Genomic DNA, 21,327 nt, shown 5'->3' with positions numbered 1-21,327 from the left:
CTCAGGACGTCTCAAAGCGTTTTACAGCCAATGAAGTACTTTTTGAAGTGTAGTCACTGTTGTAATATAGGAAACGCGGCAGCCAATTTGCACACAGCAAGGTCCCACAAACAGCAATGTGATAATGACCAGGTCATCTGTTTTTAGGAGTTGATTGAGGGATAAATATTGGCCAGGACACCACGGAGAACTCCCCTGCTCTTCTTTGAATGGTGCAATGGGATATTTTACATCCACCTGAGAGTGTAGCCGGGGCCCCGGCTTAACGACTCATCCAAAAGACAGCACCTCCGACAGTGCAGCACTCCCTCAGTGCTGCACTGCAGTGTCAGCTTGGATTATAGGCAGGACCTGAGCCCACTACCTTCTGACTCAGAGGTGAGAATGCTGCCAACTGGAGCCACAATTGACACTATGTTGTGTTGAGGCCTGATGCTCTGGTGGAGATTTGTACAGCTAGGAAGCTGGGCAACTTGCAGATTTCTTCATTGCTTTGATTACAGTGCTGCTTCATTCGATGGGCCACCTAGAGCTGTAAGTCTTGAACTCATAGACATGGGGACTGAGCAAATGTTTTAACTTCCCAGCCCCGAACTCCCCTCATTCCCCCGCCTAGTCTATCCCTGAATCCTTATCACTTTGCAGTTTCCTGCCCATCTTCCTCCCATATCCTCTTCAAGCTCATCTTTTTGATGAGACCCACCTTTTCATCATTTAATCCCCTCCACACTGTTCACTCATCTCCCCTTTCTGGCTCCCATATTAGTTGATAGGGTCAATAGTTTCCCTTCCTCAGGCACCATCTCTCTCCCTTATAAAACCAGGGGACGATTTTGTGAATGGAGGCGAGTTGGAGGCGAGACTGCTGCTTGTCGGGTTTCAGTCCCGCCTCCATCGAGTTGTGGCCAACCCACGCTATTTTCCCTTGATTGACCTTGTTAAGCCCGCCCAGCGGGCTTAGCAGGCCAATTAAGGGAAAGCCGGTTGCAGATGAATTTTGACAGATGAATTGTCATCGTTTGACAGCTCTGTGAAGCTGTCAAACAGTGACAATCTCTGCAGGTTGATGAGGTCTTGCATGCAAGAACTCATCAATCTTCTTTCTTTTACAGAATTGAGATGTTTGTTGCATCTGAGAATGCAACGGACATCTCTCATCTGCCGACTGAAGCCTGCAGGAAGAAACAAAGGTAAGTACACTTTTAAAAACATTTAGGACTGACCTCAGATACTCACCTCTACACACTTGCACCCATCACTTACCTTCACACCACACTTTTGCACCCCCCCCGACCCCCGCAGACCCAGTACTCGCCTCGCTGAGCTGGCGGGTTTTGGTGCCGTCGGGACGCCCGCACTCGTGAGGGCAAAAATGGGATAATCCTATTTTCTGCCTGTTAACTACCTGTTAACAGGCAGTTAATAGGTTATAATCCCTTCCCGTCTCCAAGGAGATGGGACCCGGCGCGGGACGGCTACCCGCCTCCTGGGAAGATGGCATGGAGGCGGGTTTGCCACCCACCCCCAAATTCTGCCATTTTTCCGGCAGTCCCGCCTCCATACCCGCCTCCTCGGGGCTGAGAAAATCGCGCCCCCCCCCAATGTTATATCACTACCACCGTCCAGTCTAATTACCACCACGCTCTAACCTCCCTTCCCTCCCTAAGGTCCTGAAATGTATCATCACCTTCCAGCTCACTGTCCATATGTCCCAAAACTCCTTGTGTGAATCCCTCCAATCTGATTCTGCCCTACCCACAGCATTTAATGCCCCTAGCTGAAGCCGCGAATTGCATCCTCTGTGACTGTGACCATGGTGCACTGTCCCTCCTTCTCTACCATGACCTCTCCATCAGCTGTGACTCTCGCCTCTGAGTCACAATATTGTGGGTTCAAGTCCCACTCCAGAGACTTGAGCACAAAATCTTGGCTGACACTCCCAGTACAATACTGAGGAAGTGCTGCACTGATGGGGGTGCTGTCTTTCGGATGAGATGTTTACCGAGGCCCTGTCTGTCCTCTCAGGTGGACATGAAAGCTGCCACAGCACTATTTTGAATAAGAGCAGGGGAGTTCCCCCTGGTGTCCTGGCTAACATTTATCCCTTAACCAACATCACTAAAAAACAGATGATCTGGTAATTATCACTTTGCTATTTGTGGGACCTTGTTGTATGCAATTTGACTGCCACATTTCCTACATTACAACAGTGATTACACTTCAAAAGCACTTCATTGGCTGTAAAGCTCATTGGGACGTCTTGAGATCATGAAAGACATTCTATAAACGCAAGTTCTTACTTTTGATATGCTTGACCATGCCATTCTCCTCTATATCTTGTGTTCCATTGACCAGCTCCGTAGAACTGCACTTCCAATGTTCCATTCCTACTTAACCAAATGTAGCCAGCACATCTCCAGCAAATGCTTCTCTTCCTAACCTCGCTTTGTCACCTCAGAAGTCTCCCAAGGTCCTGACTATCTCTTCTTTATCTACATGCTGCCTCTGAACAATATCAACAGTTGCCACAGGGCCAGGTTCCACGTGAATGATTTTGACACCCAGCTCTACCTTTCCGTCACTTTGCTCAACCATGCTGGAAAGACTGAAGCTATTGTTTTCAGCCCCCACCATACACTCTGCTCCCTTGCCGTTGAATCTACCTGCCTCCCCAGCCACTCACTCAGGCTGAACCAAAACATGCACAGCCTTGTCCGCTCTGAGTTGAGCTTTACGCACCCACATCCTATCTATCTATCACCAGGAATTCCAACTTCCATGTTGGAAGCATTGCCTTCCCATGCCTCGACCTTGGTCCTTCCACTGCTCAAACTCTTACAGATGCCTCTGTCACCCCCCACCCCCGTGCCCACCCCCCTCCCCCCAGACTCTATTACTTTAAAGCTGGTCTTGCATCCACCACCATCCATAAACTCCAACTTGTCCAAAGTTCTGCCGCCTGTACCCTGTCCTGCCCTAAGTCCCGATCACCCTTGTTCTCGCTGACCTACGCTGAATCTCTGTTCTCCCAGCACATAAATGTTAAATCTCCAATCCTCATCTTTAATCCCTCTATGGCCTCATCCCACTCTATCTCTGCAACTTCCCTCCAGCCCTGCATCTGCTGCCGTACGCTTTAGTCATTTGACTCTGGCCATTTTTTTTTTTTTATTATTCATTGATGGGATGTGGGCATCGCTGGCTAGGCCTGCATTTAGTGCCCATCCATAATTGCCCTTGAGAAGATGGTGGTGAGCTGCCGTCTTGAACCGCTGCAGTCCATATGGTGTAGGTACACCCACAATGCTGTTAGGAAGGGAGTTCCAGGATTTTGGCCCAGCGACAGTGAAGGAACGGCAATACAGGTCCAAGTCAGGATGGTGTGTGGCTTGGAGGGGAACTTGTAGGTGGTGATGTTCCCATGCATCAGCTGCCCTTCCCCTTCTAAGTGGTAGAGGTCGCGGCTTTGGAAGGTGCTGTTGAAGGAGCTTTGGGGAGTTGCTGCAGTGCATCTTATAGATGGTACACACTGCAGCCACAGTGCGCCAGTGATGGAGGGAGTGAATGTTGAAGGTGGTGGATGGAGTGCCAATCAAGCGGGCTGCTTTATCCTGAATGGTGTCGAGCTTCTTGAGTGTTGTTGGAGCTGCACTCATCCAGGCAAGAGGAGAGTATTCCATCACACTCCTGACTTGTGCCTTGTAGATGGTGGAAAGGCTTTGGGGAGTCAGGAGGTGAGACACTCGCCGCAGAATTCCCAGCCTCTGGCCTGCTCTTGTAGCCACAGTATTTATATGGCTGGTCCAGTTCAGTTTCTGATCAATGGTAACCCCCAGGATGTTGATAGTGGGGGATTCAGCGATGGTAATGCCATTGAATGTCAAGGGGAGATGGTTAGAATCTCGCTCTTTGGAGATGGTCATTGCCTGGCACTTGTGTGGTGCAAATGTTACTTGCCACTTGTCAGCCCAAGTCTGAATGTTGTCCAGGTCTTGCTGCATATGGACACGGACTGCGTCAGTATCTGACGAGTCTCGAATGGTGCTGAACAGTGTGCAATCATCAGCGAACATCCCCACTTCTGACCTTATGATGGAGGGAAGGTCATTGATGAAACAGCTGAAGATGGTTGGGCCAAGGACACTGCCCTGAGGAACTCCTGCAGTGATGTCATGTGATTGAGATGAATGACCTCCAACAACCACAGCCAACTTCCTTTGTGCTAGGTATGATTCCAACCAATGGAGAGTTTTCCCCTTGATTCCCATTGACTTCAGTTTTGCTAGGGCTCCTTGATGCCACACTCGATCAAATGCTGCCTTGATGTCAAGGGCAGTCACTCTCGCCTCACCTCTTGAGTTCAGCTCTTTTGTCCATGTTTGGACCAAGGCTGTAATGAGGTCAGGAGCTGAGTGGCCCTGGCAGAACCCAAACTGGGCGTCAGTTAGCAGGTTGTAGCTGAGTAAGTGCCGCTTGATAGCACTGTCGACGACACCTTCCATCACTTTGCTGATGATTGAGAGTAGACTGATGGGACGGTAATTGGCCGGGTCGGATTTGTCCTGCTTTTTGTAGACAGGACATACTTGGGCAATTTTCCACATTGCCGGGTAGATGCCAGTGATGTAGCTGTACTGGAACAGCTTGGCTACGGGCGCAGCTAGTTCTGGAGCACAAGTCTTCAGTACTATTGCCGGAATGTTGTCAGGGCCCATAGCCTATCCAGTGTCTTCAGCCGTTTCTTGACATCACGTGGAGTGAATTGAATGGGCTGAAGGCTGGCATCTGTGATGCTGGGGACCTCAGGAGGAGGCCGAGATGGATCATCCACTCGGCACTTCTGGCTGAAGATAGTTGCAATTGCTTCAGCCTTGTCTTTTGCACTCATGTGCTGGGCTCCACCATCATTGAGGGTGGGGATATTTTTGGAGCCTCCTCCTCCTGTTAACTGTTTAATTGTCCACCACCACTCACGACTGGATGTGGCAGGACTGCAGAGCTTTGATTTGATCCGATGGTTGTGAGATCGCTTAGCTCTGTCTATCGCATGTTGCTTCCATTGTTTGGCATGCAAGTAGTCCTGTGTTGCAGCCTCACCAGGTTGACACCTCATTTTTCGGTATGCCTGGTGCTGTTCCCGGCATGCTCTCCTGCACTCTTCGTTAAACCAGGGTTGATCTCCCGGCTTGATGGTAATGGTAGAGTGAGGGATATGCCGGGCCATGAAGTTACAGATTGTGGTTGAATACAATTCAGCTGCTGCTGATGGCCCACAGCGCCTCATGGTTGCTCAGTTTTGAGTTGCCAGATCTGTTCGAAATCTGTCCCATTTAGCACGGTGGTAGTGCCACACAACACGATGGAGGGTATCCTCAACATGAAGACGGGACTTCGTCTCCACAAGGACTGTGCGGTGGTCACTTCCACCAATGCTGTCATGGACAGATGCATCTGCAACAGGTAGATTGGTGAGGACGAGATCAAGTAGGTTTTTCCCTCTTGTTGGTTCCCTCACCACCTGTCGCAGACCCAGTCTGGCAGCTATGTCCTTTAGGACTCGGCCAGCTCGGTCAGTTGTGGTGCTACCGACCCACTCTTGGTGATGGACATTGAAGTCCCCTACCCAGAGGACATTTTGTGCCCTTGCTACTCTCAGTGCTTCTTCCAATTGGTGTTCAACATGAAGGAGTACTGATTCATCAGCTGAGGGAGGGCGGTAGGTGGTAATTAGCAGGAGGTTTCCTTGCCCATGTTTGACTTGATGCCATGAGACCTCATGGGGTCCTGAGTCAATGTTGAGGACTCCCAGGGCTACTCCCTCCCGACTGTATACCACGGTGCCACCACCTCTGGCGGGTCTGTCTGTGCATCCCTCTCCCTTCATCCCACCCCTGGTGGCAGAGCCTTCAGATGCCTCATCCCAACTCCCTTCCTAAACCCCATCCATCTCTCCACTTAGCTCTCTTGACCTTTAAGAAGCTTCTCAAGGCCTATCACTTCGATACACTTTCAGTCACTCTTCCGAACCCTCCCTGCTATTCATTTGCTCATGTATTCCTATTCTGCAAAAGTGCCTTAGGAGGTTTCTTACATTAAAGGCAGTATATAAATGCAGGTTGTTGTGACTGAAATAATAGCTTTAGGATTGATGGAGGTGGTAGAGGGTAGGTAGTGTGTCACCACCATGCATATGGAACCAGACATTATGCTTTCCTATTTTTCTATTATTAACAATAGTATTTTTCAGCTGAATTAAAAACCTGAAAATGCTGGAAATACGTATAAGGTCAGTCAATATCAATAAAGAGAGGTGTGTTCGCATTCTAAATGGGGTGAATCCCATGGAAACCATTAATATCCATTTATATCGGATGCTGACAGACCAGCTGATGCACTTTCTGCTTTTAGTTCAGATTCTCAGCATCTTTTTCCCTTTCCGTCTCTTAATATTTTTCACTCAGTTATTACTGTGTGCTTTTGTGCTGTTATATGTTACATTAATCAGGAACCACTTGCCCAAAGGGAGCTCTGTCCAATAGGCAAAAAGAAAATCAATTGCTCATGAGACCATGCCCCTAGTATCAATCAGCTGGCGAAATGTTGCACCGTGCAATGCACGCTCACAAAATACTGATGGCAGCATTCAACCAGCACAGTATTTCTTCCAGTTCTGATTATTTAGAGAGTTAAGGCCTCAATTTTAACCACCTCCCCCATCCATTGAGAATGGTGCATTGGGAGGCATATAAGAGCAGGCCCAGTCCACTTGAGGCTGTACCTTTCCCACCCGGGATACATGGTATCTCCATCGGACTTGAAGGCTTCAGCTGCAGGCAAGCCTGGGCCTACTTCAAATCCAAAAGTCACGGCCTGATGATGTCATCAGTGCTGCAACATGATTTTTCACGACGGCTCATGGGGGAAGCCCATCCAGTGTCAAACCTGTCAGAGGAAACCTGGCAGGAGGCAGCGACTGGCCAGAAAAGGCCAGGGTAAGTTTAGCAAATTGACGTTTGTCAGAACTCCTCGTGAGCCTAAAGGAACAGGAGTTCTCCACCCACAGGCCCCACAAGGAGTTCTCCACCCACAGGCCCCACAAGGAGTTCTCCACCCACAGGCCCCACAAGGAGTTCTCCACCCACAGGCCCCACAAGGAGTTCTTGGGCTTCCCCAGCCACAGCCTTGCCTCTTGCTCTCCCTCTACGCGCTGACATAGGCTGCCAACGACCTTGCTCAGCAGCAAGTTAATGCCGAGGTCCGTTTCCTCAGGTCCCCAACGTCCCAAGGCTCCCGACCCCAATTTTCACGCACACGCCAGCTGGACCTGACCTCAGTCTTGCCGGTTGCGGGAAGGAGACTGTCCTGCGTTATTTAAATGAGAGCTGGCGTTAAAATGTCCCAGGCCTCAGGCTATGGTCCCCATGGGGGTTTCCCTCCCGATCGCACCCCGGCCCTTCCCGAACACGACCCAACGCGCCCCCCTCCCCCAATTCCAGTTAAACATCTGGTTCCACATGTATGGTGGTGACACATTATTCAAATCATTACCAGGTCGATAGAGAGAAACTATTTCCGCTGGCTGGGGAATCTAAGACGAGGGAACATAGCCTAAAAATGACAACCTGACCTTTCAGGAGTAAAGTTAGGAAACACTTCTACACGCAAAGGGTGGTAGAAGTTTATAACTCTCTTCTGCAAATGGCAGTTAATGCTGGGTCAATTACTAATTAAAAAGCTGAGATCGATATATTTTTGCTAAGCAAGCCATGATCTCATTGGATGGCTTGAGAGGCTAAATGGCCTACTCCTGTTCCTATGTTCCTAAAACCGAGGCCTTAATTCTAGATTATTTTTGTACATAAAATCCATGCATGTTCAGCTAATTAAATCAAATCTTTCCCTTTATTTTGTAGTTGCACCGACTTGGTGGATGGGTTTGAATGCCATTGTGAACCAGGATGGATGGGTTCAAGATGCGCCACTGATATTGAAGTATGTTGCATTCAGGATTTGCTGGTAGACCAGCTTTGAATCTGCAGTTATGTTATATTGAGCAATGCTGGAGCGTTAGTGGGTAGAGTTTCTGCTTTGGGCGCAATAGGGCAAATGGACGCTTATTGCGCCCAAAATTGCGCCGGTTTTGAAAAGTTTTTTTTTCCTCGAGTTTTTGCTCAAACTCATTTGCATATCACCGAACTCAAAGGGGGCAATTTTCCCACTGGAGGCTGTGTTGATTTCTTTTTGGGTTCAATAAAGACTCATTTCTTGAAAGAGAAAGTTGTTTTAATCTAAAGTCTATTCAACTCTTTTTAACAGCCTTTTTACAGAACACTCTATACTGTGATGCAGCTAGAATCAAAGTGAAAGTAAAACTCTCTGCCTTGCTTCTCTCGGTCACATGACCTCTGCTGGTCAGGCATAAGTAATCAATACCTGCAATCATGCTATTAAGACATCATAATCGAACAGGCAAATAACATCACTATTTGCTGATATCATTACATCTCCCTTTCTTAAAACAAAAGTATTTTACTTTTAACTAACAACATGTTTTCTTTGTATTAATCTGCATTTTAACTAACACTTAATGAACTTACATTATCATTATCATGATCAAGGTTTTTTACCCTTGCTTTGTGTGTTCACATGAAATATGTCAATACACTAGAACTAGAAGAAAGAATAAGATAACATTACTTCCTTCTTTAACAATAGTCCTTAAATTTGCTCAATGAGTCTCTCAGGAGGCTTCACGTGTCTTGAGGATTTTCTGATTGATTGTCCTTGAATCTGAGTTGTTGCCTCAGATGATTGGTTCTCAGCTGTGTGAGCAGGTTGTTCACCAGTATCAGTCTCTTGACCTGCTGTGGCTGGTCCCATGAGAAGATCTCGACGATTTCTTCTCAGAACAGCACCCTCATCTGTCTGAATGGTGTATGATCTTGGTTGAACTTCACTCAGGACAGTTCCCTTCTGAGTCCATGTGTTTGTTTTGTCTTTCAACCTTACTTGGTCACCAGTGGGGAGTTCAGGTAGGTTTTGTGTTCCTCTGTCATAGTAGTACTTTTGCTTTTCTTTCTGTTGCTCTTTGAACTTCCTCACTTTCTCCCCCTCTTTTGTTTTCAGGAGGTTCTCTGGGATGGGTAGGTTTGACCTTAGCCGACGTCCCATCAGGAGTTGGGCTGGTGACATACCACACTCGAGCGGCGTTGTGCGGTATACAAGCATGCTTTGGTAGAAGTCAGTTCCACTGTCTTTTGCCTTGTACATCAGTCTTTTCACTGTCTGGACCGATTTTTCCACTAGTCCATTGGACTGTGGATAGTGAGGACTTGACGTTGTGTGGACAAAGTCCCACTCTTTGGCAAAGTGTCGGAAATTTGCATTGTTAAACTGGGGTCCGTTGTCTGTGAAGACCTCGCTTGCCACGCCATGTCTGGAGAATATGGCTTTCATACTTCTTATCACAGCTTCTGCAGTGGTGGTGTACAGTCTGCAAACCTCTGGATACAGGGAGTAATAGTCTGTGACGACAAGATAGTCCTTCCCTTGACATACGAATAGGTCAGCGCCTACCTTCTGGTAAGGTCTGTCTGGTGCTGGGTGTGGCTTTAGTGGTTCTACTGGATTGCTTGCTCGATATTTCAGGCATATTGTGCAGTTTGACACCTCATTTGTCACATCTTGGTTCATTCGTGGCCAGTACATCACCTCTCGTGCTCTTGTCTTACACTTTTCGATTCCCAGATGTCCTCCATGGATCTTTTTTAGCATCTCTTTTCTCAGACTCTTTGGGATAACTATTTTACTTCCTTTGTAGATGATGTCTTCGACCACTGATAGTTCCGCCCTGCAGTTCCAGTACTCTGCCATGTCAGGTGAGCAGTCTTGCTTCATGTTGGGCCATCCATCCAAGATGCTTTTTCTCAGTCGTCTCATTGTTTCATCTTTGTCTGTTTCAGTCTTTATGAGCTCCATTTTTGCATCTGCTATGGGCAGTGCACTTGTGATCATGTCCACGTAGGCGTTCACTTTTTCATCCATTGTGGTGTTTGCGGGCTCACTTGGATCAACAGCTCTGGACAACGTGTCTGCTGTATACATCAGCTTACCCGGTGTGTACGCAACATTCAGTGTATAGCGTTGCAGCCTGATTATCATTCTTTGTATTCTAAGCGGACAGCTATACAGTGGCTTTTGGAACAATGCAATCAAGGGCTTATGGTCAGTCTCTACACTGATTGCTTGTCCTGCCACAAACTGGTGAAATCTTTCACAGACGTATGTGATGCTGAGCAGCTCCTTTTCTATTTGAGCATATCGCGTCTCCGCATCTGTCATTGAGCGCGATGCATATGCAATAGGTTGCCAGTAGTCATATTGTTGCAGAAGAATGGCACCGAGCCCACTCTGTGATGCATCTGATGATATCTTGATGGGTCTCGCTGGGTCATAAAACCTCAGAACAGGTTCCTCTGTGAGCAGTTTCTTTAGATCGCTCCATGACTTCTCATGCTCATTATTCCATTCCCATTCTATGTTCTTTTCAGTTAGTCTTCTCAGTGGTGCTATTTTTTCTGAGAGGTTGGATATGAATTTACCCATGTAGTTGATCATTCCATTAAACCTCTGCACGTCCTTTTTGCATTGTGGCCTTGGCATATTCTCAATGGCGGACACCTTTCTGGGATCTGGTCTGATGCCCTCACTGCTAAGGATATCTCCCACGAATATCAGTTCTGTCACCCCGAGCTGGCATTTCTCTCTATTCAGCTTCAGGTTTGTTTTCCTTGTTGCTTCCAGCACTTTTTTCAGTCTCTCGTCATGCTCAGTTCTCGTGGTTCCCCATACTATGATGTCATCCATTGATGTATCAACTCCCTCCAGGTGCTCATAGATCATATGGATAGTCTTGTGATACACTTCAGGAGCTGAGGCAATGCCAAATGGTAACCTTAGGAATCTGTATCTGCCAAATGGAGTGTTGAGCGTGCACAGTCTTGAACTTGCTTCGTCCAGCTTCATCTGCCAAAATCCGGAGGATGCATCTAACTTGCTGAAATATTTTGCATTTGCAAACTGTGCCATGATTTCCTCACGTGTAGGAAGCTTGAAGTGCTCTCTCTTTATTGCTCTGTTTAGATCTCTTGGATCCAGGCAAATTCTGAGCTTTCCATTCTTTTTGTCCACTACGACGAGGGAACTCACCCACTCATTCGGCTCATCTATCTTCTGAATCACGTTCAGGCTTTCCATCCTGTCCAACTCTGCCTTCAGTTGCTTTTGAAGAGCGAATGGAACTTTTCTACATGGATGTATGACCGGTGTCATACTTTTATCTACTCTGATCGTGTGTTCTCCTGGAATGCAGCCTAGACCCTTAAATAGGTCTTTGTACTCTTTCATGAGTTCATCATAGACTGTCTCTCCTTCGCTTTCCACAACGAGGACTCTCTTTACCAGGTTCAGTCTCTCACAGGCTTTTAACCCTAGTATGGCTTGCACATCCTTTGGCACCACGATTAATGCTAGCGTGTGCTCTCTGTCCTTGTGTGTTACTTTGACAATGCATTTTCCTTTCACTGGTATATCAGTACCTGAGTATCCGGTCACTTTCACTTGTATTCTATGTAACTTTGGTCTGGGTCTAATTCTCTTAAAATCAGTCTCTGATATCACATTAACTTGTGCTCCAGTATCCAATTTAAATGGAATGTGTATGTCGTTCACTTTTAGTGTCAACATCCAGTCTCTTTCTTCTTTTTTGTTTTCAGACACCACATCTACATAGAATTCCTCTATCTCGCTTTCATCTACTGTATGGACCTTGCTTTGTTGCACTTGGTTCTTACAGCAACGGGCATAATGGTTGTTTTTGTTGCATCTATTGCATGTTTTACCATATGCTGGACACTTTCTTGGTGGATGCTGTGTACCGCATCGATTACATGACTTCCGATTGTCTCTTTCATTCTCGTTTGCTGGCCACGTCTCTTTTTTCACTTTGGCGCTCTCTTTGTTAAACGGTTTGTATCCGTTCTTTCTCACTGCATCCACGTTGCAGCTACTGTCACTGAACAGCTCCTTTGCCTGCAACTTCACAGTCTCTGTAACCCTACACAGTGCTATGGCTATTCCCAGGTCTAGATCTTGCTCTCTTAGCAGCCTTTCCCTTAGACCATTATCTCGAATACCACACACCAGTCTGTCTTTTATCAGCGAGTCTGAGAGTCCCCCAAATTCACACGATTTGCTCCGGTTTCTCAGTTCAGTCACATACTGATCAATAGTCTCGCCGATTTTCTGTACACGTGAAAAATTTGTGCCTCTCAAACGTAACGTTGCGTTTAGGTATGCAGTAGGCCTCAAACTGTTCCATTATTTTATCTAGCTTCATTTTGTCTCCATCAACAGCAAATGTGAAGTTATTATATACCTCCAGCGCTTCATCACCCACGACATGTAAGAACAGTGACGCTTTTACATTATCACTTTTCTCTTCAGCTCCGATTGCTGATAAATACAACTCTAAACGTTGTTTGAACCTTCTCCAATTTTCAGCCACATTACCTGACAATTGAAGCGTCGCCGGTGGGTGTAAACCTTCCATTTTTTCACTTCGTTAGCTATTCTCTAATGGTAAGCAACAATGTTCTCTTCTGGCTTGCTAATCTGTGGAGAGCTGATTTCGCTTACTTGCCACAACTGCTTGCACTGTCCCATCAAGTTGCTAACTTCAGATTTTTTTTTTTTTCTTTCAGCCACTTCTGACATCATGTGTTGATTTCTTTTTGGGTTCAATAAAGACTCATTTCTTGAAAGAGAAAGTTGTTTTAATCTAAAGTCTATTCAACTCTTTTTAACAGCCTTTTTACAGAACACTCTATACTGTGATGCAGCTAGAATCAAAGTGAAAGTAAAACTCTCTGCCTTGCTTCTCTCGGTCACATGACCTCTGCTGGTCAGGCATAAGTAATCAATACCTGCAATCATGCTATTAAGACATCATAATCGAACAGGCAAATAACATCACTATTTGCTGATATCATTACAGAGGCGAGATGAAGGCGGGTTTCAGTTTGGGTGGGTTTGAAACTCGCCTCCACTGATAGGTTTCAAAATTTTGTGATTTTCCCATGATTGTCCACTTGATTTCAGAGGTGTGGGATGCCCTTGCTCAATTAGTGTTTTGGGGCTGAAACTCGCCTCTGTTGACAGCACTTTTCCAGTCTGATTTTATGGCTTCTTGCTCCCATGGCTCACTCCACAACATTTCTGCTTCTCCTGCACCACCTCCAACATCTTTTGAGAAACAACTATGTCCAATTCCAAGGCAAGGGTCTACCCGAGGCTCTCAGATGAGGCACTGCAAATGTTATTTGAGGGGGTGACAGCCAGCATGGAGGTGCTCTTCCAATCATCTTGGAGGAAGAGGCCTGCCAAAGAAACCAAGGCTGTGTGGGTACAGCTGGCAAGGGATATAACCTCCAGATCTGTGTGCAGATTGGGAGACTGTTTCTGTGTATTGATGAAATGCCATCCCTGTTCGAAAGTATTAAAATGATTTGAAGCCAAAATGTTGGCGTTATGCCATCTGTTCTTTTGCCTGAGGCAGCTCAACATTGCGGGCACCGCCACACTTGCGTTGTCTGGTTGGTGGCCTGAGTGAAAGGAGGCCAGAGAGTCATGTTCATTGTCAATGATGTCCTAGGATGCAGCCAAGGACATGTGCCAACTTGAGCAACCTATGCAAATCTGACCATGATAAGTTCATCCCTTGCATCACGGGCAGCCATGTGCTCACGTGCTGCCGCTGGTCGATACACCGGCACTCTGACCTCCTCCTGCTCCTCCTCCTCGTGCTCCTCTTCCTCCTCCAGATCCTCCTCCTCAGCCTCCTCCCCCTCCTCATCCTCATCTGAGGAGGGCTGGAACTGAGCCACTTGCTCATCAGGAAGCTGCAAGCCACGATGCTGTGCGATGTTGTGCAGTGTACAGCAGACCACAACCATTCGGGAAACCCTGTATGGTGTAAACTGCATGTTTACCTGGCATGGTTCAGGAGTTGCGTGAAGCACGCTGAAATGCTGGAAAAATAACCTGATCGGTCAAGGCAACGGAAGCGCATCTTCAAAAACCCAATGGTTTGCTCAATGATAGACCTGGTCGAAGTGTGGCTGGTGTTGTAGCGCTCTTCAGCCTCGTTAGCTGGCCTCCTGATTGGCGTCATTAGCCACTTCTTCAGGGGATAGCCTTTGTCACCAAGGAGCCATCCATTAAGTTGGTTTGATGGATTGTAAAGTGGAGGAACACTAGAGTGCCGCAGGATGAAAGAGTCATGGCAATTTCCACAGAACTTGGCACAAACATGCAAGAACTCCTTCTTGTGGTTACACAACAGCTGTACGTTGAGGGAGTGGAAGCCCTTTCAGTTGACAAAGATAGCTGGGTTGTGATGGGGTGCCCTAAGGACCACATGTGTGCAGTCTATGACGCCCTGCACCATTGGCATGCCTGCCATATTTGCAAATCCAACCGAATGGGTGGTTATACTTGCTTGATCCCTTGTGAACTGGATGTAATTGTGGGCCTTAGCAAAAAGGACATCGGTAACCTGGGTGATGCAACTGTGGACGGCTGACTGGGAGATGCCACTGAGGTCTGCTGATGATCCCTGGAAGAAGCCTGAGGCAAAGAAGTTGAGTGCAGTGGTGACTTTGACAGCCACTGGTAAGGGGTGTCCACCCATTCCTCTGGGCACCAGGTCTTGCTGCAGCAGGACACAGATCTCTCGGACAACCTCTCGCGAAAGTCTCAACCTCCTTTGGCACTGCTGCTCACTCATGTTGAGGTAGCTCATCCTTTGTCTGTAAACCCTCTGTGGGGGGTATGTCTTGCGGTGAGGTGCCTCGATGCACTGGTGCCTTCTGCCCTGTGCAGCATCAGGTGCCTGAGCAGGAGGTTGGGGCTCCTGCTGATGTTGCTGCTGAGCTGCCTGGGCAGGAGGTTGGGGCTCCTGCTGATGTTGCTGCTGAGCTGCCTGGGCAGGAGGTTGGGGCTCCTGCTGATGTTGCTGCTGAGCTGCCTGGGCAGGAGGTTGGGGCTCCTGCTGATGTTGCTGCTGAGCTGCCTGAGCAGGAGGTTGGGGCTCCTGCTGATGTTGCTGCTGAGCTGCCTGGGCAGGAGGTTGGGGCTCCTGCTGATGTTGCTGCTGAGCTGCCTGGGCAGGAGGTTGGGGCTCCTGCTGATGTTGCTGCTGAGCTGCCTGGTTCTGCTGCTGCCCTGGATGGTCCTTATCCTCATCTGACATCCAGGGTGAAAGAAAATGAATGGTTCCCATGCTGCTTGTAGATGCCTCCTTTGGGGAAACGCTCATTGCAAGTGGGGAGAGGGCCTTCCAAGGAGGTCCCACAGTTGATGGAGTCAAGCTGCAGCACCGCCGACTTCAGAAGGCCTTCGAAAAGTGCTCAGAGACCTTTTAAAGCCAAGGTCTGGCACCTGCAAGTAATCCTTGCTGCAGTAAACAATGTCTTGTTAGACCTGCAGCAGTGAGGAGGCCACCCACATGTCAACCCACCAGGTGTACCTGGCGTGGTTCAGGAGTTGCGTGAAGCACGCTGAAATGCTGGAAAAATCACGAAGGCCTCTCAAAATAGGCTTAGAGAGGCCCTTAACAAGCATTTAAGGAAGTTAAATAATGCAATGGCCAGCTGGAGGCGGGAGCGTTTCCCGACCTGCAAAATCCCGCTGAGGCGGGTGGGAGGCGGGTTCCGAACCCGACCTCTTTGAATCTGATTTTCCCGCCTTTCCCGCCTCCAAACCCGCCTCCTCCGATGTCAGAAAATCGCCCCAAAATCTGACATGCATTAGCACAATCGGGCAGCATTTTAAAACGCAATTTGAAAAGAAAATGATCACTGTGTCAATCCACCACCTGAAAGTAACCCGATTTTAAATTACTGAAAGTGTCTTTAAAAAATATACAGGACCATTTGCTCGTAATATTGGAGTAAGTCAATTCCTTAGTAGGTTAACAAAAATTATATCCAAAAGCTTTTAAAACGTGCCTATTAGTTTCCTTGCGCCCAAAAGAACCAACTTAATCATTGAATTTTGAAGGTAAACAAAACTCTAATAGTCGCCTACGTAGAATCTTCAGCGCAGAAACAGACCATTTGTCCCAACTGGTCTATACTCCACATCAACATTCCCTTTAAGCTATGCGGCCGCGTGCTCTAAGGGTCCCGCGCAGTCAGTGAGCCAGCTTTTCAATAGAAAAACCGCGCATGCGAGGAACTTTGAATGGCCCGCGCAGCCCGTTAAAGGGGCCGCACAGGGCCAAACAAAAATTAGAGGGAACATTGCTCCACATGCGTTTATACTCCACATGAGCCTCCTCCCAATCACTTCCCACTCTGCCCCCACATTCCTCTATTCCTTTCTCCCTCATGTATGCATCAAGCCTCCTCTTAAATCGAAGCTATTCGCCTCAACCACTCCATGTGGCAGCGAGCTCCACATTCTCACCACTCTGTGAAGATTATTACCTGTATTTTAAAACTGCTAAGGGATAACCATTAAATGTATAGGTGAAGTAATCTAAAGGCAGGCCGCCTACAGTTTTATAGAGAGAATCATGAAATTTGATTCCCAAAGCAGCAACGATAAAATCCCAGAGTACCATTTAATAAAACTGGAATTTGACGTGATCTTCCACTGTAAGTCGTTGATACTAATAAACATCCTTATATTGTTAGAAAGCAGCATATCCTCCAACTCACCATGTCAGCTTTCCATAAACTTGGTTTTAGGTGAGAGTTGCACATATTTGAAAGAAAATTAACAGAACAAAATACCCTTTGTACTGCTACACCCTGTTAAATACCCAGTAAATCTTCAACAGCATGTAATGTGCAATTAAGCACAAATGGAAGATTTCTGGCTGCAGCCACTAATTGTGTTGCGCATTAAGGAAAGATCTTTGTCACGGAAAGTAAAAATTCCAGCAATTTACAAACACAATTAAGGCTGTTTACTTCCAGTTGAATAAATCATTGAACTGTGTTAAGGACCTTTCCATAAATTCTCAACTAATACTTCAGTATTATTTCCAAATTAAATGCATTTCACAGAGATTATAAAGGAGGTTCAACAAAAAGATAAACGGAATTGCCCGCTAAGGTTAATAATTACGTACTGGTTTGACACAAAATCAAAATACTGCAGTTGCTGGAAATCTGAAACAACGACAGAAAATGCTGGAAACACTCAGCAGGTCAGGCAGCATCCATGGAGAGAGAAACAGAGTTAACATTTGAGATTGGTGACCCTTCGGCAGAACTGGAAAAAGGTAGAGAGAAGTAACAGATTTTTAAGCAAGTGTGGGGCAGGGAAAGGGGGGAGGGGAGGAAAGAACAAAGGGAAGGTCTGTGATAGGATGGAAGGCAGGAGAGATTAAAAGACAAAAAGGGATGATGGTGCAAGGCAAAAGGAGATGGTAATGGGACAAGCTAAGAAACAAAAGATGACTCTAGATGAGGTGTAATTGGCAATGGCAGAATCGTCAACAGCTGCCATGTGAGAGAAAAAAGAAAACATAGGGGCCGAGGTTATAGTCTGAAATTGTTGAACTCGATGTTGAATTTAGAAGGCTGTAAATTGCCTCATCGAAAGATGAGGTGCTGTTCCTCGAGCTTACATTGAGCTTCGTTGGAACAGTGTAAGAGGCCGAGGACAGAGAGATCAGAGTGGAAGTGGAGTGGAGAATTAAGGTGTCAGGCGACCGGAAGCTCGGGGTCACGCTTATGGACTGAATGGAGGTGTTCCGCAAAGCGGTCACCCAATCTGTGTTTTGTCTCTGACCGCTTTGCAGAACACCTTAGAGGCTGAGACAGGAGAAATTATTATGGGGAATAAGGAAATGACAGAAATGTGAAACAAATATTTTGTATCTGTCTTCACAGTAGAAGACACAAAAAGCATACCAAAAATGGTGGGGAACCAAGGGCTAGATTTTCAGTTGATAGCGCCAGCAGTTAGCGCCTTAAGAGAAGTGATTTTCGGGCGCTATGCGTGTAGCGCCCGTGCGCAGCGCAGTTTGCGCCCCGCCCCAAATTAAGTTGCCCGTTAGCGCCGGCGCAAAGTTTAGCGCCCGCCCGGATGCGCGCGCAGAAAATGACGTCACATCCTCGTGCAACGCCCTTTGTGCGCCCCGATTCCAAACTTCAGTCGGACCGCCCCATTGTGCGGCTGGCGGCCGGAGCGTTTGGAAAAAGGAACGTAACACAACCAGCGCGGGCCCCGGGGGGCGCAAATTAAAGGGGACGTGCTTTCCAGTATAAAGGCCAGCCTTTTTTCAGGAAACACTCTTGTGCAACGCATTTCTGGAGACACAACAAGGAGGATAGCTAACTGGTTTCAAGCAGCAAGAGCTCAGGTATTTTTGGACTCAGGCCAGAGCGCTGCAAGTGGCCTTTTGGAAATTTGAGTGTTTGCCAGGATTTGATGGGGGTTGCATGGGGTGCCAACGCGGAGCTGCAGCTCCATGTCCGTAGGGCTCGCAGACGCATTGTGAGAGGGGCAGCCCTGGCTAGAGGCAGAGGGGGCTACAGGCGTCGGCCACGTAGGCCTTACCCAGTCAGGCTATACCGCCAGCAGCGCTCCTACCTAAACATGAGTGCCGCGCGATGTGTTAAAAGGCTCCGATTCCGAAAGGAGGTGATTGCAGAGATCTGCCACCTGCTTCGCCGAGATCTGCGGCCAAAGCTCAGGTGCAGGACGTCTCTGTCGGTGGAAGTGAAGGTGACGGTGGCATTGAACTTCTATGCCACCGGCTCCTTCCAATACGCTGCTGGGGACATAGCAAACATCTCCCAGTACGGCGCGCATCGCTGCATCCGCCAGGTGACCGAAGCACTGTTCAGAAGGAGAAGCCAATTCATCTCCTTCCCCATGGCCCTGGAGAGCCAGCATCAGCGCGCATTGGGATTTTCCAGACTCGGGGAATTCCCCTTGGTGCAGGGCGCCATTGACTGTACGCATGTGGCTTTGCGGGCCCCTCTGGAGCATGGCGAGCAGTATCGCAACAGGAAGGGCTACCATTCTCTGAATGTGCAGCTGGTCTGTGACCACAAGCAGCGCATCATGGCAATCAAAGCCAGCTTCCCAGGCAGCAGCCACGATGCCTTTATCCTGCGGCAGAGTACTGTGCATGACATGTTCCAGGCACAGCCTCCCCCAAGAGGATGGCTACTCGGGGACAAAGGCTATCCTTTGTGCACCTGGCTCATGACCCCGCTCCGCGCGCCCAGGACCGCTGCTGAAGAGGCCTACAACGAGAGCCATCAAACCACCCGCAACATCATCGAGCTAACTATTGGGGTCCTCAAGCAGCGGTTCCGCTGCCTTGATCGCTCCGGAGGAGCTCTCCAGTATTCGCCGGACCGGGTCTCCCAATTTGTGGTGGTTTGCTGCATGCTACACAATCTGGCTATCCGCAGGACTCAGGCACTGCCACCTGACATTGGACCAGCACCTCAGGAGGAGGAGCAGGAGGAGCATGAGGAGGAGGAGGAGGAGGAGCAGGAGCACGTTCCCAGGAGGGAGCGACCAGGGCCAAGGGCCGCACGACGCCACCTTATTACACGGTATTTCTAAGCCCCCTGTCAGGGAATGGCCAGGGGCCATGAGGGAAGATGAATGCAGCCGCTCCGCAACCCCTCAGCTGGCGAAGCCAACAAACACTAAGAAGAACAACCATGGAGACTGCATGAATAAAGATAATTTTTTATTACACAAAAATGAAAAGACCTTCCCACATGAATCCCCAAAAACAATAAACGGGCCCCACAAAAAGCCCAACAAACGACTCACTCCCACAAACTGGGGAGGAGTCACTCCACCTTTCTTCAAACTGGGCCTCAACGTCGGCCTAACGCAAAAAATAAGCCGTCCAACAACACAACCATGGGCAAAATAAAGATGGCCACCGCCATATAAAAGGAAAGCTGGCCACACCCTCTACTGAGTGGCCCGCGAGGGCGAGACCTTGCCCAGCCTTTTGCCTCCCCTGCCCGGCCTGCTGCTCCTTCGCAAGCTCTGCCCAGTGGCTGCTGCGAGGCTGGGGGAAGGCGCCTGAGGCTCAGATGCCCTTCCGCCAGATGCCGCTGGGGGGCGGCCGACACGGCGTTTGGGCCTCGAGGGGCCGTCTGTTGAGTGGCGCACCTGAGCCTGGCCACCATCAGCTGCAGCCGCTTGCCCTTGACGCCCCAGTGGGGGAATGGCGGCGACGGATGGCGCAATGTGGGCCAGCTGGCGTCTGGGATGCGCTGGCTGGTGCTGTGGCGCGGTGGCACTCGGTCGGGCCCGCACTGCAGGATCCGCAACAATCAGCTGAGGGGCGGCTTGCTGGGATGGTCCAGCGCGGCGGCTGCCCTGGCGATGCCTGCCTGAGACAGCGCGTGTGGCAGCAGTGAGTGCCCCTGTTGTCCTGGTGTGCGCGCGCATCACATCCGCCAGGGTCTTGACGGCATCAGTCAGCATGCGGCCACTCGCGGCAGTTGCTGCCCCGAACTCGCGCACACTGGTCGCCAGCGACTCGATGGCCTCAGACATGCGCCCCACCACGCTCATGAGCTCCGTGTGGCGCCGGTCCGAATCCTCGGCCATCTTATCCAGCTTCCGCACCTCCTCCGAGGTGAAGGTGTCCGGACTGGAGTCGCGACTCTCCCGCTGGGGAGGAGGGGGCCGAACTAAGGGACCCTTGCCACGTTGGTGGCGGCGAGTGTGCCGATCAGCAGCACTCCCCTCTGATCCTTCCCCCCTTTGGGGGGAAGGCCGCGGGCCACGCGCACGGCTCCTGGGTGGCTGGACGCCACTGGTCCCAGAAGCTGCATTGCCCTGCGACAGTTCCTCCAGGCACTCGTCCAGTGAGGAGGTGTCAAGCATTTCCTCCTCTCCTGCGGGACGTGACTGTTCCCCCGATGGTCCGGCTTGCTCCTCCTCCTCCTCCTGCTCGGAGGTGCGGTCACTGGCAGCTTCAGGGTCCTGGTCGTCACCAGCTGAAAGCAGGAATGCACAAGAGTAGCTTCAGAGTGAGGAGACGGCGTCAGCGAGGGAGTTAGGACTGGTGGCATTCAGCGCATTGGTGGGACAGTGGCAAAGGAGGTAGCTCGGATGGGCCAGTGCGACGCGAGAGGGCCAAAAGGCGAGGTCCTTACCATTGCCGGGCAGTGGAGGGTCGGATACTCCGCACGCTGTGGGGACGATCACACGGGCTCCCATGAGCACACACACGCGCTCCTCCAGCCGAGTGAGCTTCTGCAGCTT

The 21,327-nt window shown here is 49.1% G+C and overlaps 1 protein-coding gene across 11 annotated transcripts in view; it reads left to right on the top strand.

Annotated features, from left to right (window-relative positions):
- The window catches only part of LOC147112361 (protein eyes shut homolog), a 2,879,641-nt gene that overhangs the window by 2,407,985 nt on the left and 450,329 nt on the right, over positions 1-21,327 (top strand). For all 11 annotated transcript variants that reach the window (XM_085996555.1, XM_085996552.1, XM_085996547.1 and 8 more), the window contains one exon: positions 7,914-7,992. In XM_085996555.1, coding sequence (XP_085852681.1) covers positions 7,914-7,992 — 79 coding nt within the window. The remainder of the gene's footprint in view (positions 1-7,913; positions 7,993-21,327) is intronic.

The sequence above is a fragment of the Somniosus microcephalus genome, chromosome 9 (assembly GCF_052327205.1).
Source record: "Somniosus microcephalus isolate GS21.2 chromosome 9, FLI_Smic_1.0, whole genome shotgun sequence".
In the NCBI taxonomy this organism is placed as follows: domain Eukaryota; kingdom Metazoa; phylum Chordata; class Chondrichthyes; order Squaliformes; family Somniosidae; genus Somniosus; species Somniosus microcephalus.
This window is presented reverse-complemented; position numbering and strand designations above follow the sequence as displayed.